At 41.3% G+C, this 18,533-nt stretch overlaps 1 protein-coding gene and 1 long non-coding RNA gene across 3 annotated transcripts in view; one reads left to right on the forward strand and one right to left on the reverse strand.

Moving 5' to 3' along the window:
• Positions 1-17,856, forward strand: part of LOC100647360 (patched domain-containing protein 3) — a 40,547-nt gene extending 22,691 nt beyond the window's left edge. The window contains exons 1-9 of one of the 2 annotated variants that reach the window (XM_048413400.1): positions 5,928-6,204; positions 6,573-6,783; positions 7,090-7,275; positions 7,456-7,799; positions 10,884-11,084; positions 11,161-11,292; positions 13,657-13,970; positions 14,851-16,061; positions 16,130-17,856. In XM_048413400.1, coding sequence (XP_048269357.1) covers positions 5,928-6,204; positions 6,573-6,783; positions 7,090-7,275; positions 7,456-7,799; positions 10,884-11,084; positions 11,161-11,292; positions 13,657-13,970; positions 14,851-16,061; positions 16,130-16,259 — 3,006 coding nt within the window. In that variant the 3' untranslated portion in view covers positions 16,260-17,856. Of the gene's footprint in view, positions 1-5,927; positions 6,205-6,572; positions 6,784-7,089; positions 7,276-7,455; positions 7,800-10,883; positions 11,085-11,160; positions 11,293-13,656; positions 13,971-14,850 lie in introns of those variants that run through there. The other variant, XM_003401863.4, reaches the window with a different exon arrangement.
• Positions 7,563-10,552, reverse strand: LOC125386572. The gene is made up of 2 exons (XR_007226846.1): positions 10,296-10,552; positions 7,563-7,825 (listed from the first exon to the last, which is right to left on the reverse strand). It is a non-coding gene; the product is annotated as an uncharacterized LOC125386572 (long non-coding RNA).
• Positions 17,857-18,533: the final 677 nt, after the last annotated feature.

The raw sequence follows: 18,533 nt of genomic DNA on the forward strand, positions 1-18,533 counted from the left end.
ACATAGAAGGTTAAGTTGATAAAAGTTAGGTTATGACAATATCGATCCTTATGTATTGCCTACTTATTATGAAACATCTTGTACATAGAAGGTTAAGTTGATAAATGTTAGGTTATGACACTGTGGGTTCTTAAGTATTGCCTACTTATGAAACATCTTGTATATAGAAGGTTAAGTTGATAAATGTTAGGTTATGACAATATCAATCCTTATGTATTGCCTACTTATTATGAAACATCTTGTACATAAAAGGTTAAGTTGATAAAACTTAGGTTATGATACTATCGACGCGAAGTACAGTCTGAATGGCAGCAATAAAGATAAGGTTATTAATTTAATTAATTTAATTTCGGAAGGGTTATGACACACAGTTTCTTGCTTCCTCGTTGTAAAAAATCATCTCTCTCGGAGGTTACCTACTTCAATTGCGTTACGGGCCACAGACTGTTTCGATTAATTTGTCGCGTTGAAAGTTTGAGAATCCTTTGATACGCTCAACTATTTTATCGCTGTCGACATTGTGACTTAAACCAACGATTATTATTCAATATATTACCACACCGGTTGGTCAATCCACATTCTGGTCAATTGGGCAATCCGGTGCAAGTTTATCGGGCTGTTTCACACGTGGGGAAAAGGCCAGAATGGAAAACATGTTACTAAACCTGTTAAAAACGTGGGATTTTTAATAGCGTGCACGTATAGAGGAAGGGGATAGTTAAGAACCAAGGTTAATTGATTAAGGTTCTATGATTAAGCCTAGATCAGGTCAGTCCTACGAATTCCCTACGAAATTTACATGGGAATGACTTTCTAACATTACCTAAGAATCTACAGAGGAGAATTTTATTATGGGAACCTGACCTGATTTTTAATGTGAGCTAATCCAAACCAAATTTGGACAAACTTCTTCAGCCTTCGTATAAGACTAACAAAGAAAAGTCACACAATTGTATTATTCGTAGCTTCTAATGGATTATCCAATTGTTCATTATATCACGGATTTTCATGCATCTATGATGTGCACACTATGCACACGATCTACACAACTATAAAATACAATACGTACGTACAAAGCTACAAAATATAAATACGTGTAGAATACCTAAAATAGAGTTCTCGTTATGACGCTCAATAGTAAAAAAAAAAACGTATCTAATTCCAAAAAACAACACGTTAATTTCAAGTACTAATTTAACCTTTAATCGTGCGAATAAAAATATAAATTTGCATAAAAGACCGCAGTCTAGTTTTTCGTATTTCTCAGCAGACGAACAAAAAGTGGCAGGATTAAAGAAGCATTACGGTAGTTTAAAAGATCATGTAACACTGGAGTGGTTGGATAGACCGGTAGCTCTAGATCAGGGTCTCCTCTTACATTCTCTGGATCAATGTCCTCGTCATTGTTTCTTCAGGAAGAAGCTCGTTCTTTCTGGATCATCAGCCCCCATACAGGCTACCGTAACCCTATACCGTGCATTCTTCCTTAACATCTCATCTGTCTCATCTGTCTAGTGCCTCCTCCTACCCTTTCTCGCTGGCTCTTGTGCACGTTTAGTCTCTTTCCCAGGATCTCGTCTATATAACGTTTCGTACTCTAATTCTTTTCAAAGAAGACATACTTCTCTACTTAACGTTGTATGTTGTTGTTTTCGGTGTCGTCTATATCTTCTTTCGAAATCTCTAAAATACGCAATCCTATGACGCAACGGGTGTCACGTAACTGAAGATTGTACTAAAGTTACGAAGAAGATGGTCTTAGAAGCGGCCACACCGAACCACAGGAGATTGGGAGAAACGTTATTTGAGAAAATTTGGAGTAGTTGCGATAAATAGCCTAGAGGCAAAGCTAATCCTTTTGACAGATCACGCGAGAACATTAAGCGCAAATTTTCAAGAAAATTTGTCATCATCGTTGAGATTTGAGTGGAAGAGTGAAAATGGGGAAGTGTCACTAGACCGCATAATTACGGAAACCGTGATTTGAATGGAAATAAGATGGCAGATTTCACGGATAAGATTGGAAAGCTACGTGGACGCGGTTATCCGTAGAAACGGAAGGACATTGGCTCCGGACACGGTAGGATTCGAGCGTGAACGACTTTCTAAAACCACTTGCACTCGATTCCAGCTGGTTTTTCCATCGGTGATTCGATGACGTGGTTTCGAAGCGTGGTGTACGCAGATCTCACGATCTGGATGGCCATCTTTCTCCTCTCTCGTCACAGAGAAAGTAGTCGGTCGACCGGTCATTGGGTAACACAGCTCCTTATTCGATCTGCAACGATTGGATAACAGTCGCGTAACAATCGAGCCAACCTTTTGTTCCAGCTGTCCAATGAAATCGTAACTTGGTCGACGTAATCGCGCTCTAATCAGGCTAATTAACAACGATTGCGCAACTTTCACACGGCTAGAAACCAGTCGGTGAAGCTTTGACATTATTTGGAAAGCAAGCTTCGTGGTGTTACGTAATTTCTTTTTCGCGGCACGGTAGAAACAAGAAGAAAGTCGGAGAAATGAATTTTTCAAGTTTCTATTAAATTTGACTCGGATCAGGTTCAATCAGACGCAAACGTAGTTTGTGAACTTAAGAAACTCGATAAATCGATCCTCGCGAATAAATAAATTTTCCAAGCTTCGGTCAACCAGTTAGCTGTTTCTGACGAGTATACTCGTCGTTGAGAAATTGCAATATTTTGTGTTATGACGAGCCCAGTGAGTAATAAAATAAAACAGTCATTTCGTTACGACTTAATTCTATATTATAACAGCCACGCATACTCTGCGTTCGACGAGTATACTCGTCATCGTTTACTCTTTGCCACGCATTCCAGGTGCCCTCTTTTCAAAGAGGTGGCAACAGTTGACTGGTTAAACGCGAGCTGAACTCTCATTAGCTTTGAACTGAATTCTTACTTTGATAAAGAGATTTTTGAAGTAAATAAATTTCCCAAGTTTAGGTAAACTTTGAGTTGCACTTTGATTTAATATAATAACGTAAAAGTGATAAGCTCGACGTCTCTGGTCTAAAGTTTGATAAGCGTGACTTAATACACCGTGGCTCCAGAGTTCGCATTGAAGCAGTTCCAGTTGATTCGGTCGATTTTAGCGTCTTTTAGAATTCGATTAAAAGTTTTGATGAGATTTCTCAGAATATTTTTTCAATAGACTTTCCATTATTGCAAGAACTTTCATCGAAGAGTTTGGTCAGCTGACTGCGGAGGTCGACGCTCTGGCAGGAGCCGTGTTTGTGTTTTTCGCTGGTCAGAATCTGACGTAAGGCGAGTTGCGAGTCGACGAGCTTCCCAGAAAACAGTGACGGCCCGTTCCTTCGATCTTGAACCAGACTTACCGCTATCCCGTTCCGAATCCGAAGAATCGACAGCCGACGATCATTTCGCTATGCTAAACGCGTATTGTGCCGATCTAGGTCAAGTTTCGTGCGTCATTTTTACGCCCTGTTTTTCAATGATGCTTTGGTCGAATTCGCTTAACCCACTTTTCATTTAGAATTTTTAATATACCCCTGTTTTGTCTTTTTCGGCTATGTTACAAGGAGGATGACGATAATGACGATAATGCGCAGTGAATGTGAATTTCGTGCGGCGGTGGTGGTAGTTTGGTTGGGCCAAAGAGCGAAGAACGGATGTGTGCGATTTTCATCGCTAAAATTGAACTCGAGTTTGAGACACGACTGGCTACTTAAGCAGAGACGGATGTCTGCGTTATTGCACTAAGTGTGCTTTTCCATTGCGTCACGAGCACAATAACAATCGTCTACGTAATTTTTTATTCGTCTTGTCAAACATTCTGTTTCTCTTTTTCAATCCGCCTAATCCTTCGCTCCACTGGTTTATTTTCTTAACACTAACCTTGCCAGGTCTGGTCAAATGACCGGCTTCAAAATTTAACTTGGAATTGTACGTCCATCGTTATTTCTTTTGTCCATCTAACTTTGTGAAAATTCTTGTATTTTCTGATTAAACAGTTTCTCAGTTGTTGTTAGTATGAGAATTTACATAAAGTTAGACGAACGGAGGAAATAACGATGAACGTACGATTTTAAATTAAATTTTGTAACCGGTCGCTCGACAGGCTCAGAACAGTAAAATTAAGTTGGAGTATGCCAAGGAGTAAATTGTAAATAATGCAAAGTAAAATAGGGAAAAATGGAGAAAAATTAAAAAGAGAGAAAGAAATGAATATTTTAATATGACACAGTTGAAAACGAGGATAATTTATAAGATCCTTTCGAAAGTAGCTTACAAGTTGACAAAGTTTTGTAGGACATCAGAAATACAGCTGCTATTGAGACTAGCAACGTTTGAATATCTTCAATATCTCGATATTGCGACGAGAGATCTTTCGAAAATTACGAAGAGCCGATCGTGAAAATCAAATAAAATACAACTCATTGAATCTTAAATTTGCTCTGCCCGTGTGAAATAGACAAATTAATTATTATATCTTTGCCCTTTTAAGCTTCCTTAATTAGAAAAATTAGTAAAAATTGAACGACGACTTTGTATCGATCTCAAACTGTCTTAAAGTACCTCTTAATTACACCTTTCTTTGTATTGTTAACGTTTCTTGCTGCTTCTTTCAGAAATCGCTTACGCGAGAGTAGATCATGTTCTCATGTAAAAAGCATCGATTACAACGAGTACCCGTTTCAATGGAGTTACATTCGCAACCTGTAATTTCGCCATGGCTGATCGGAGATCGTAATAGTACTCAGGCATTCGGAATATTCCTTTAAACGTTGCGTTACGCTCTTTTTTCCACTTATTTCTTCCTAATTTCTTGCCCCAAAATTGCGAAATAGTCTGTCGTTAATATTCGTATTCGTTGATTGCGCTGCAACAAACAATTCGCTCCACTTTCTATCGTTTTTCCCGGTTTTCTGACAGCACCGCTCTGCAGTTATGGCAATTATGTCATAAATTTCAAACAACGTTGATCGATCGCTATCTCCGTGCACGTCTGAGAACCAGTTCCTTCGGAACTACTGTTAACCGCTATGACAATCTTCAACTGTATGTACAACTCGTTCAACTATAATAGAATGGACAGGTTACGAACGTTATTTCTTTGCTGATGGTACTTCCGCCGTTTTATACGGTTTCCACAACGTGAAGGTAGAATACTATATTTACAAAGTAAATTCGAGGCGTCTTTATTGTTTCTCTGTATTGTGAATAGAATTATCCAATGGTCCCTGCTCTGGTTATATACCACACAAGTGGGGCCATATTTAAACAAGTTCACCTGAATATCTGTTCGTGTCGTGATGATGTAAAAAATATTCTATAAGCAGTTTGAACGTCCTGCATCAAGGGACCTACGTCCTGTAAGAATATTTGTGTTGTGCAAGCTTGTTTTTCCTGAAATTCTTAGATACCATTTAAATTACATATAAGGTAATAATGACTTAAGGTTTATATGGTAATAATGGTAATAAGATAAGATAATGGTTTTCCATTATCACAACTGAATGAAAGAGACGTTTAGGTAGCCTTACATAAATGGCCACCCTGTATGTATGTACATAGTTTATATTTATACACAGTGCAGGGTATATATAGTTGGATTATTGTAATAGATGATATGTTGTAACTTGTAACAGTTTCTAAATTAATTGGTTATTTAATTAAATTAATTCATAAATTGGTTAAAATTCATTGGTATTTACTTGCAAGGGATAAGAAAAATGCATTGACTACTCCGTATAAGACTATATGATGAAATTAAAAAAAAAAAGATACAATGAGAAAAATATATTTACATGGTACAGTGTATATAGACATAATATAAAATAAATAAATAAATAGATATATAATGATATAGAATATATAAATAAATATATTTATATAAATACATGAAATAAATATAAAGTAAAGTAGCTTTGTCAATGCCTTGTCTAGATGTGGAACAATCTGACATGCGTGGACGATTTCCTAAACCGGGCATTTCACAAACTGGGTCTGGTGGTCGGCCATCATCCCGGCTACTTCGTGATAGTTCCGGTTCTCGTTGCCTGCATCTGCTTCACTGGATACCAGAGAATCCATTACGAGATAGATCCAGAGTATCTGTTTTCTCCGACAAATGGGCCAAGCAAAATGGAGAGGGCGATCGTCGAGCAATACTTTAAGGTCAATTACAGCCACAAATTTAACCTGGGTCGCATTACCAGGCCAGGTGAGTCAGAGTTTAAGAAGAAACACCGACGTTAGTCAATTCACGGCTACTTTTTATAAAATACGTCGTCGGCGAAGTTCAAGGAGAAAGTGCATCGACTTCTCTTTTTTCTTGTTTGTATTGTGTGTAATTTCATACTGCGTGAATTAACCTGCTGTGCAGAGTATAGTTTGTTGTTGTATGGTCTGAGAACTTTCACGTTTCATCGAGTCATTGTTAATCAACTGCTGACTGAAACGATTCGCGTGGTTCCCTTACACATTTTACTTTTTAAATTCTTTTTTCCTCAATCTGCCTGCCAAATCGCTGTTCATACGAATTTTAATTACTCGCGAACGTATTCGTGTAATATTTGTCGATTTAAATAGGTCGATTCGGCCATGTGATCATTACGTCCAAGGATGGAAACGATAATCTGCTGAGAACAGCAGTGTTCGACGAACTCAGACAGCTGGACAAGATGATCAGGAACACGAAAGCTACCTACGAAGGGGAGGAGTTCAGTTATAGTCAGATTTGTGCCAAATGGTTGGACACTTGCTTCAACAACGACATTTTGGACCTACATCATGTCATAGAGTAAGTATATTGCTAGAATCGTGGCATTGTTAATTATTAATTTCATTAAGCAACAGATTTTTACGCGTTTTTAACATGCCAGAAAGATCTACAATGTTCTAAGAAAATGTTGAACGTAAAATTGAAACGGAAAATTATCTACACTAATAACAATTGTTCATACTTTGTACAAGCTCGAGATATTTTTTAAATCAGGAAGATACAATTGCATACTTTGTCATCTTTCGTGAAAAACAATATTTAGAAGAATATTTTTAAGACTGATCCGCGTGTTTGAGGGTCTAAGTAGTCGGTAGCACTTTGCAGGGATGTGGAAAAGAGGGAGCTGAACCTGACGTTCCCTGTGACATTGAACCCCATCACTTGGGACATTCACCTGTTACCAGTCTATTTTGGAGGTAGCGTGATCAACGAGGACCTGATCATCGAGTCTGTACCCTCCATGCAGCTGGCCTACTTTCTCACAGCTGACAATGCTCGCCAGGATGCGATGTAAGTTCCTGTCCAAGCTTCTACGTTACATACGTACTCACTTGCTACTGTTAAATATATTACAAACATTTTAAAACTGTAGAAGAGAACGTAAGAAATTGGCAAAATCGCGAGCGTACGAAATAATCTAATCCTATGATTCACACTGTATATTTAAAATCCTTTGCATCTTGAAAATAGCGGAGCAGCCTGGGAAGAAGCGTTTCTAGAGACGCTGAGGCAAGTGGAGGAGGACAACGTGTTCAAGCACATCGCTACCGCCAGGTTCGCTTCTAGGACCTTGGAATTGGAGCTGGAGGAGAACACCAAGACCATAGTACCTTATTTCTCGAGCACGTTTATCCTAATGGCTCTGTTCTCTGTGGTGACGTGCATGATGACCGATTGGGTACGCAGCAAGCCCTGGTTGGGACTTCTTGGAAACGTCTCTGCGGCAATGGCCACTGTGGCGGCGTTTGGTCTCTGCATATACCTGGGTGTCGACTTCATCGGGTTGAATCTGGCTGCACCGTTCCTCATGATCGGTGAGTGGACGCCAATATGGCTCGCCCTAAGGCAAAGTAGCGATATAATATAAGATCATAAATTTGATAAAATATAGTAGACAGATATTTTAGATTTGAAGCTCTCGCGATGATCGATGGATGTCATGCTCTTGACTTTTACGAAGACGATTGTATTATGAGTGGCATTCTTGCGTTAACGCTTCGCGAACGTTACAGTTCGCTTCTTCAGGATACACCTAAACATTGAATTTCCGGAGTGAAAGTGTAAGAAGAACGAAATATTAGGTGGTTCCATAAGTTACGCAGTTGCTTTATTTATATTTATTTACTATTTATTATATTCTATATTATATTAATTTATTTACATACTCTTACATAGCTCTCATCTAACGACAGTTTGTTTTCTTATATTGGACAAACAGAAAAATGTATCAGTTGTGTAACGTTTGATCTATGATAAAAAATTTCTCTACCACTTTTGTTAAATTATGTATTCAAATTTCCGCCAACGTAATAATGGCTATGTTATTCCTTTTAGACTCAGCTGTTGAAAAATATTGCATTATTTACCGAATGTCCTGATAATTCAATACACGAAGCGTTAAAGAAAGAAGCGCGTAACTTTCCTCTGCCAGGATGGAGCAAGATCATAGAATGGTACTTGATTAGTATTCTTTGGATGTAGATACATCGGCAGATGAATATATAGAATTCTGACAAAAGAGTAACGTTTCGCTCTTTATTGGCGTTCGGTGCTCTTTCGTTTGCGATACAAGCTGTCTAATGTAGGTTAAATAGATTCTATGTCATAGCGGTTCGCATAATACTGAGAAAATTACGATAGCACCTAGAACGCCAAGAATAGCCAACTCGAGCCCTATAGAATTCTTAATCGGATCAAAAAAGTCGCGACTTATGTTCGTTGTAATTTGAATTTGCCAGATTGTCGGAAGAACTGCAATCCTAATGTTATATGGAGTGAATGATTGATGAGCGACTCATTGTTGTGCGAATTCTCAGAATAATAAGTGCGAATGAAACCACAGCTCAATGTGACTCACATACTCTTCATGATGACATAGTATCGATCCCGGAAATGGCAGACGAACTTTGAACTTTTTGGATACTTTGGATACTTTCGAGTATTTGTGATACCTTTGGGTACTTTTGAATACTTCTGATGCTTTTCGATACCTTCTGACCTCTTTGATTACTTATAACATATTTTTATACTTATAATATTACGGATACTTTTGATACTTGCGAATGCTTTGGACACTAGCGAATATTTTGGACACTAGCGAATACTCTGGACACTAGCGAATACTCTGGACACTAGCGAATACTCTGGACACTAGCGAATACTCTGGACACTAGCGAATACTCTGGACACTAGCGAATACTCTGGACACTAGCGAATACTCTGGACACTAGCGAATACTCTGGACACTAGCGAATACTCTGGACACTAGCGAATACTCTGGACACTAGCGAATACTCTGGACACTAGCGAATACTCTGGACACTAGCGAATACTCTGGACACTAGCGAATACTCTGGACACTAGCGAATACTCTGGACACTAGCGAATACTCTGGACACTAGCGAATACTCTGGACACTAGCGAATACTCTGGACACTAGCGAATACTCTGGACACTAGCGAATACTCTGGACACTAGCGAATACTCTGGACACTAGCGAATACTCTGGACACTAGCGAATACTCTGGACACTAGCGAATACTCTGGACACTAGCGAATACTCTGGATATTTTTGAATACTCTGGATATTTTTGAATGCTATATTTTCAATATTTTTGTATACTTTGGTCATTTTTGAATACTTGGATAGTTTACGAGAACTATGCTTTGGATATTTTATATATTTTTTCCCATATTAAATGGATTCTACGGATTTTGTATGTTTACATTTCCAATAAGAATTGGCGTTCTGGTAATTCGAAAAGAAAGAAGAAAGATTTCTCAATGATCCGGTCGGACGTGTGCAATGATCGTGGTTGCCTGGTGGCTGGTGCATACGAGCGTAACGACGGAAGGGAAAAGTCGCGACAGCGGCTTCCGCTTTTCACGCAAATCACCCGGTGCCCGCCGATTCCAGCCTGTTTCCCTGATCTGTGGCCAGCCGATCGAATCGGGGAGGGCTGTTAAACAGTGTTTTGCAACAATTTCGTCAATGATCATTGCGTTACGACTCGGTTGCTTTCCCCAGTATACACAATCTTTGATTAATTGTAATTACGCCTGTTGTTGTTGATTCTTTCGATTAATCCGACGTTCTTTTTAATCCACCAGATAAATATTTCTCATAGCAATCAGTATAATAATGGAAACACTTGTACAACGGCTGGTATTGTTTAATGAACTGGTGAAAAACAAATGCAGCTTACGTAACGAGTACATTTCTATCGACCTCTCAATTTTAACTTTACTTTCGCTCAACTGTTGAAAAGGAATATTTTAATATAAAGCAAGTAAGAATGGAAGGAACTTACCAAGCACAGCTAAGGATGTAATTGCCAAAACAAACGATGTATTTGGTTGGAATATTACGATAAGCGATGGAAATTTACTATGTTCCACTCCTTAAATATATGTGTCGCGTTCAATCGGCCAGTAACTCACTGAAATGCAATGTTAAACGCAATGAGGTGAGCACGAAACGACAGAAGCATGAATTTCCGACAGAAATCCATCGAACGAAAGATGGTTCGATGGAAAAGTTTGGATGGTAACGCGGGAAATGGTGTGGAAATTGGTCGTCCTTGCTTGAAATTGAATAAATGCGTTTATTAGCGGTTATAAATCGTCGTCCAAATGTAGACAGGCTGAATCACGAATAAGCCAGCCATTCTGATTCACTCGACGCATTAACTGCCGCCTTGTTATCACGCTAATGGCACTGTGGTCGTTTTTATACCGACCGAAGGGGTGTTTGCGCCGACAAATCGCTCCCACAATGACTCAGCTGTGTCACATTGTATCTTCTTTTCTTTTTCTTCTCTCTCGTTCATATTAATTTACAACCAAGCGGCCTGACGCTACTTCCAATTAATCGAACTGATCGATCGGATTGTTTACAGGTATCGGAATCGACGACACGTTCGTCATGTTGGCGGCCTGGAGACGAACCAGTATAATGAAACCGGTGCCTGAAAGAATGGCTGCGACTCTCAGCGAAGCTGCTGTCTCCATCACTATCACTTCGCTCACTGACATGATATCTTTTTTCATTGGCATTCTCTCGCCTTTCCCCTCGGTTCAGATCTTCTGTATTTATTCAGGTCCGTAGCACGCGATTTATCTAAACGCCAATAACTTCAAGGCTAAATGGATGATCTGTTACTTTGTTTGCCTCAGGATTCGCCGTGGTCTTCACCTTTGTCTTCCACCTGACCTTCTTCACGGGTTGCGTAGCCATTAGCGGTTACTGCGAGCAGAAGAACCTGCACAGCGTATTGTGCTGCAAGGTGCAGCCTCTGTCCAAATCCTGTAAGTCTCTGTCGCTCATATTTCTCTTTGTTCGAACGTGTTAACTTGCAAAGTAATACCCTGATCTCTACGTTCCGTGACCTCTAGCGCGACGATGGCCGAAAGAAAGCTTAACACGTTGATTGCCACAGCAAAGTTTCCGATAGGGCCGCGTCATCCGTATTCGGGTGACGCTTATTTGACTACTTGCCAAGGATCATCGTAGGTATTTGAGAAGATATTCTAGAGGAAATAATAAAACTACTGAATTGTTATAAAAGTAATACGAAAATGGTTTATTAAAAAAACTATTTACTCGCATTACTAAAATAGCAGAGAACGCTTAGTACTGCGGCACGCGTGGCCTGACGGAGATTTCGGTGAAAACACGCGTGGCAGTCAACGTGTTAAAAGGTTAAAGGAGGAAGAAACCAGGGCCACGTTTATACTTCTGGAAGCTCTAGACGCGCACCGTGGTTCTTGAACGTGGCCAAACAGGGAGCGAGATGTCAGCTTCTTGCTCCTAACGCGTCTCACGGTAAACGCAGCTCTGGAAAAACGCTGTAATTTTGCAAAACTGAATTATAATATAATAGACGAGCGTTGGTAGAGACAAAATGTTTAACCGCGAAGTTTACTTATACTCGAATATTAGTTTTAAACTTTCTTCTGTCCACGACTGTAGACTGATTCTGAGAAGAATGTCTAATCCGAAATTTCTAATTTCAAATAAAAAAAGAAAAAAAAGAAGAAAAGAAAGAAGCAAGCGAAACTGGTCGAACGAGATTCAGGACTAACATTCGAAGAAGCTGCGACGCTGTGAGAGCGAGAAATGGAGCTGCAAATGGATACACACGCATTTTCTTGTTACGTAACCGCTGAAGAATCCGCGGTGGTCGGTAAAAGTAAGAGTTCGACGATCGTTTGCGACTTATTTCGGTTACTACATCCGATGTAACCATCCTGTTTACTTACACGTGCTCGGCGATGGTAACAGGGATCGTTAAATCGCCAAAGAAGACGTTACCCGGAATACTTTCACGGGCAGAGCCTCGTCGAACGTATCATTCGTTGGTTTTATTTGAACTTTCATTTATTTGCCGCTTGCCGCGGAACTTTCTATGCTAAGCAGCGGCCGGCCGGACCCCGGACTCTTGGGGCCATTACACCAACGCTGCTTTATTCTTATTTCCATTCTACGAAAGGCGACCGTTCTAAAAATCCTCTTAGAACAGACCTTTCTTTTCTTTTAACTAAAATCTTCTCGCGAATACCGTTTGATCGTGAAAAGTTGGTACATGATCAGTGCGAGAGAAAGGTCGTTGTAAATCGCCGGCGATTTCGATCGTGAAAGCCGGAAGATCCTGACCAACCGTCGTCGAGTCTCTAAAATCATTTAGAAATTGTAGCTCGATGCTCCGGCAAGTCCCTTGCTATCCCTTGCATCGGTTACGAATCGACAAATCACTTTAGAAATAGCGTATAGCTGTAATTGGCAAAATTGGAAATCGATCGTCTTGTGATCCGAATCGAGTTACTTCGTCTGTGTACTCCCTTTGGTTCTTGTCAATTCGATGAGAAACCGACGAGACGCCAGATGTCCGGTGGTAGCCGCCGGTTACGCGAGAAATGCGTACCAGGTTACGTTAGACCGTCGCTAATTCGTTAGATCACCGCTGCGTTATGTAACCTCGTCACTTTCTCCCGAGGCATTGTCAACAGTTATAAACAATACCGTCTTGCATATTTTTGCACGATCTGCGTTTTGCATATTCCAGTTTTCCCCTTTTCTTGCTGCTTTCGATGGTTTGTGAAAAGCGGCAAACGGTATTTGCTCATTTCCGCGATCACTCGTGCACCATCGGCTGGAAAACGCGGTGAAAGTGCCATTTCAAGGTGGTTACACGCACCATCGACGCAAATATAATTTACACGGCGAACGTTGCTTTTATCTTCACGCGTGGTTAGGTCTCAAAGGTTTAAGGTCGTTGGAATTTATCATTAATAATTGGTATCGTGACTCGATCGAGTAGAATTGGTAATCAATCGGTAAGCAAGAAAGGTGGCGGACTCGCGTGGTCAACGCATCTTGGAAATCGATTGTCCCGATCAGGAACGCGTGCTCGGCGTATTAATGCGACTCTTTGTATATCATAATGTTCATTGTCGTTTTGGCGCGTGACATTGTACCGTCGTTCTCCTCTGGCTTTGTTCCCGCTAAACAATGACTCCGTACATTCTTTTTCTCACAATGTGTACGGGATTCATAGTAGAAGACAATGCAACAGATTCTCGTGAAAAGAGCGATCGCGTGATACACCACAACCACCCCTTTCCACTTGAATCAGCGAACTAACGACGAACGAATGTTATTTTGTTTTTCAGCGAACAGATCCTGGCTCTATAGAGCACTGTGCAGTGGAGGGGTAGATCCGGACGATCCATACAACCCCATCGATAACCCGGAGCACGGCTGCATGAGCTGGTTCAGGGATTATCTGGCTGTCGCGCTGAATTGCAGACCCGTCAAGGTCATCGTCATCCTGATATTCGCCTGTTACCTTGCTGGCGCTCTTTACGGCCTGACGACTCTTCAGGAGGGCTTGGACCGTCGCAAGCTCTCCAAGAACGACTCCTACTCGATCACTTTCTACGACCGACAAGACTACTACTTCCGGGAATTTCCGTATAGAATACAGGTAGATAGAATATAGGCGATTGTTATCTGAAAAGTAGCAGATTCTGGCGCAGATTCGCGATTTTTGTCATTTTTGAGGCACGCAGTATCGTACTATTTTGACATAGAGACATTGTCTTATTTGTTTTCTACTATATCGACAAATAGGAATAACGAAAACATACAGGTCCAGAGTGAATGTCCTGAATATTGAGATATAATAGATTTGAATAATAAATTTAAATAATAATAAGATAATAAAATATAATGTATCTTTAGTATTAGCTGTAGTATTTTACGTTGTAACAAGAAAAGGTTGAAAATCGTTGGTGTGGCTAGGTGTTTGTTTGGGATTCGTTTTTTAATCGAAGAGATTTATGAGGGCAGAGAAGGAGAAAGTATTTCTAGCCAAGAGGTCCAGGAACCGCGACAAACCTCCGAAGATTCATCAACCCGCGAGTAACTCGCTACACGCAATTATGTCACGTGGGTAGCTTTCTCTCGGCTTCACTGCGTCGAAGAAAAGTGACTGGCGTTGCGTCACACGGTGCTGTCGCGATTTTTCTGGTTCAATCCAGAGGACGTTCGCTAGAACGTCTAGAGTGCCGCATTCTCTGCTCCGGAACCCCGTAATTGCTAGTTTCTGGCGAACTAGGCGTGGCTGGAAGACACTTAATTGCCGTCCGGGCTATAGGAGGACTTTCAAGTTCATAGAAACCGCTCTTCATAATTTCATACCTCATTCCGCGTGTTCAATATCTTTAGATCGCGAGTAAATGGCGAGCAAAAGACGAAGAAAGTTTCCTGGTCTGAAATTAAATAATTCCGCCGATATTCGCTGACAAGTTTCATGAACCAGTTGTTGCGAGGCTCTATAAAGACTTTTGTCACTTTTGTTTCAGGTTGTAGTGAGCGGAAAGTACGACTACAGCGATCCGGTGATTCAAGCGCAAATGGAAAATCTGACCAGGTCCCTGGAAGCTAGCAAGTACATCAGCAGCGCTCCCATATACACGGAGAGCTGGCTCAGAAGCTTCCTTAGCTACGCCAATAACAGCGCCACCGACGTGGAAATCAAGGACGAGAAAACTTTCATCAAAGCGTTGAAAGACACTTGGCTGTCTCCCAAAACTAGCTTCTCTCTGGACGTGAAGTTTGACCAGGCCGAAGAGCACATCATCGCCAGTAGATTTCTGATCCAGGCGGTAAACGTCAGTGGAACCAACCAAGAGAAAGACATGGTGAAGGAACTGCGTCGGATTTGCGCCCAGTCTTCGTTGAACGCCAGCGTCTTCCACCCTTACTTCGTGTTCTTCGATCAGTTCGAGTTGGTCAAGCCTACCAGCATCCAGTGCATGGTCTTCGGCGCCCTCATAATGATGCTCATCAGCTTCATCTTCATCCCCAACGTCCTGTGCTGCCTCTGGGTAGCTTTCTGTATTATCTCGATCGAATTAGGCGTGGCCGGGTACATGGCTCTGTGGGACGTGAACCTGGATAGCATATCCATGATCAATCTCATCATGTGCATAGGCTTCAGCGTCGACTTCACCGCTCACATCTGCTACGCCTACATGAGCTCGAAACAAAAGACTGCGGAGGACAGAGTGAAGGAAAGCTTGTACAGTCTCGGTCTTCCGATAGTGCAAGGAGCCACTTCAACGATCCTCGGTCTCATAGCTTTAGTGCTTGCAGGTACCTACATCTTCATGGTGTTCTTCAAGATGGTGTTCCTGGTGATATTCATAGGAGCCATGCACGGCATGTTCCTGCTACCCGTTCTGCTCTCTCTGTTCGGTCCGTCGTCCTACAAAGACGAGAAAACCGACTCGGACAAGGCTCAACAGCGGAAGGTGTCGGAAAAGGATATGAATTGCAAACTCCAGCAGCCTTACGTGATCCCACACCCGACTCTCACTTACTATCATTCTTCTGCACCCGCGAAAAGTCTGCAGGACAGTCCCGCCACCAGTTTAGCCGCTTTCGAAGACAGGGATCCTGGTCTGGGCACCAGCGAGGACAGCAACTCTACGGAAAGTGGCTCCTCCCAAAGTAGAAGAAGGGAAGGCCAGCTGGAACCAGAGAACCAAAGGCGGCACGACGTCTGGAGAAGGTCCATAGGCGTTCTCTATGGCACGTCTCAGTTTCAGACCTCTTCACCGTCAGCTACTCCTTTTCCAGATTATTCTGCCACGACCCCAGAGACTCAGAACGATCAGGAGCGACGAGCAACCAGGACGGTATCTTACCTGGGTCCCTATACACCTCACAGGCCGGCCAATCAGCTGCACAGAGATCACAGGAGAAGTAGATCGTACCATAATCTGCATCACTCGTCGAGGTACCTGACTGACCCGCGTTATCCTTGAGTACGAAGAAGCGGAGAACGAGTGTAACTTGTGCACGGCTTGCAGAGGGAAATCCAATTTTTCTGTCGTGTGACGGTCGTCGAAAATACGGTTCACGTTGTTTGAGAATTTCTCTTGGAACCTGGCAATCAGGCTTGAAAGACTTGCTCGTGGCTGTAGATACAAATCGGTGGCTGGAAGAGCAGCGAATATGCTTTCTTCCCCGGAGCAGTATATTTAACAAGAAGGAAAGAAAGAAAGAAAGAAAGAAAGAAAGAAATCTTCTCAGGAACGTCTCTGCAAGTCGTGTTCGTCTTAGAAAGGAGACTCGAGTGTAGACTCGTAAGTAAGTAAAATAAGCAAAGAGACTCGTTTTTCAAGTGTGAGCTCTAGGATACTGTCAGAGGAACTGTATGGTAGAAAAATAGCACCTTCTAAGATCGAATTACGTCAGCCGGTATTTTTAAACAGTCTTTTTTTCCCGTGATTATTTTATTAGAAGAAACGAAAGATAGACTGACCGTGGTCGAGCTTTGAAAATCCGGGCTGACGTTGATCGAAGCAGCGAATTTGATACGTTTTTACCTTGAGCCGAATGCATGATAACGAATTCCTTCTCCGATACTAGTTCGACCACAGTCTTTTATTTAGACTAGTAGCTTCTAGCTGTACCAACAGGCAACGGTAGTTACCGTGCACGAGTCAGTGGAGGATCGTGGGAAACGACGAAAGTGGTCTTCCACGATCTACAGTTAGAATATAATAACGAATCTGCTCAATGGAAATCAAAACCAAAATGCAATAGCAGGGAGAGTCAATTTTTCAAGCAAAAGTTTCGAAGAACCGTCGATCGTGCCTTACCATGAAATGTGTTCTCGATAAAGAAGAAAGGAAAAGAAGAAATTGCAAAGTAGCTTACGACGTTTCACGGCCGTGTCACGGCGAAACGAAATCGAACGGAATCGTGGAAATTTTTTAGTTCGATCGAGAAACAAACCGAGGCCGATTCTCCACCGGTGTTTCTCTTTTTTATAATTCTATCACGCCGCTGATTTCAAATGTGTGACACGTACGTGGAGTACGACTGCGAGTCAACTTGTATCGTATTTGCGATTTTTACTGGGAACTCTGCTCTCCTTATTTTAGCAAATTTTTTATAGCGATTCAAGAAAACTAATCTTGAAAAATTAATTGTCGACTTTGTTGAAAAAAAGAAAAAAAAAACTATTATATATATTATGTATTATTTAATACAGAAAAGGGTATTACGGAAGAGATATAATTTACGAGCGAAGATGTTAAAGAAAAGCGAGAGAAAGTTCCGAAAGAGAAATACGTTCGACAACGACGATTTATTCCAAAGGAAATATATTCTTCCGTGATTTTTAATGGATGAAATAAACGATACATGCTGCGTGTTCGGCACAATTCTTTCTGTATAGCACAAACGAGTATGCGTGTTGGTGAATGAGAGAGTGCAGCGAATATTATGCATTGTCATAGACTGGCAGCTGCCATTGAGAAACTTCTTGTAAGCGAAATATATTCTGGTAATGATTTCCTGATGGTTGTTTCCCGGAACCGTGTTCTCGTCCTTCCTTTTCCATGCAAAATACTTGAGGAAGAGGGAGTCCCTTTACAAAGCCCGGGATGCCCAACTAACTTGTTAAAAAAAGAATCACCAGATCCTATGAATACGTAAAAAGTTCGCTTTAAATCTTGTCTTATCTTTCAACGAATAAACAATGCTACAGAGAAGTTGCAGACAATTTACCGTGAGCATGGAACAGAACCTCCGGAACGACTTATCCTTCGCTTCTTTACCCACAACACAACCTTTCACCGAGCGACTTGCTAGCAGTCGATGTTACTGAGTCAGCAGACGCTTATCCCACGCGAACATAGATTCTACACAGACAGCCGATACAATAGGTTGCTGCAACCTTTAACCAAAATCACAAATGGCACTTCGAAATGGAAAATTTTGAAAAAAAAAAAAAAAATCTATATTTTCCCTTTTTCCATTACGGATGCGGTCGCATGATTTTGCACGTAAGGAGAAACGTAAAGTGGAGGGAACGTGCACGAGGCTAGGAAGATAGCAGGCTGAAGGAAGAATCCCTGTCCCTAGGTATTCTTTTATTTGCTCCGGCGAGTTCGGCCATGCATGAAACACCGAGCTTAAAGTCGACTTGCCCCTTTTGGGATATTGCATCCCCGACGTCTCGGATAGCAGG

This window comes from Bombus terrestris, chromosome 16, assembly GCF_910591885.1.
Source record: "Bombus terrestris chromosome 16, iyBomTerr1.2, whole genome shotgun sequence".
Lineage (NCBI taxonomy): Eukaryota > Metazoa > Arthropoda > Insecta > Hymenoptera > Apidae > Bombus > Bombus terrestris.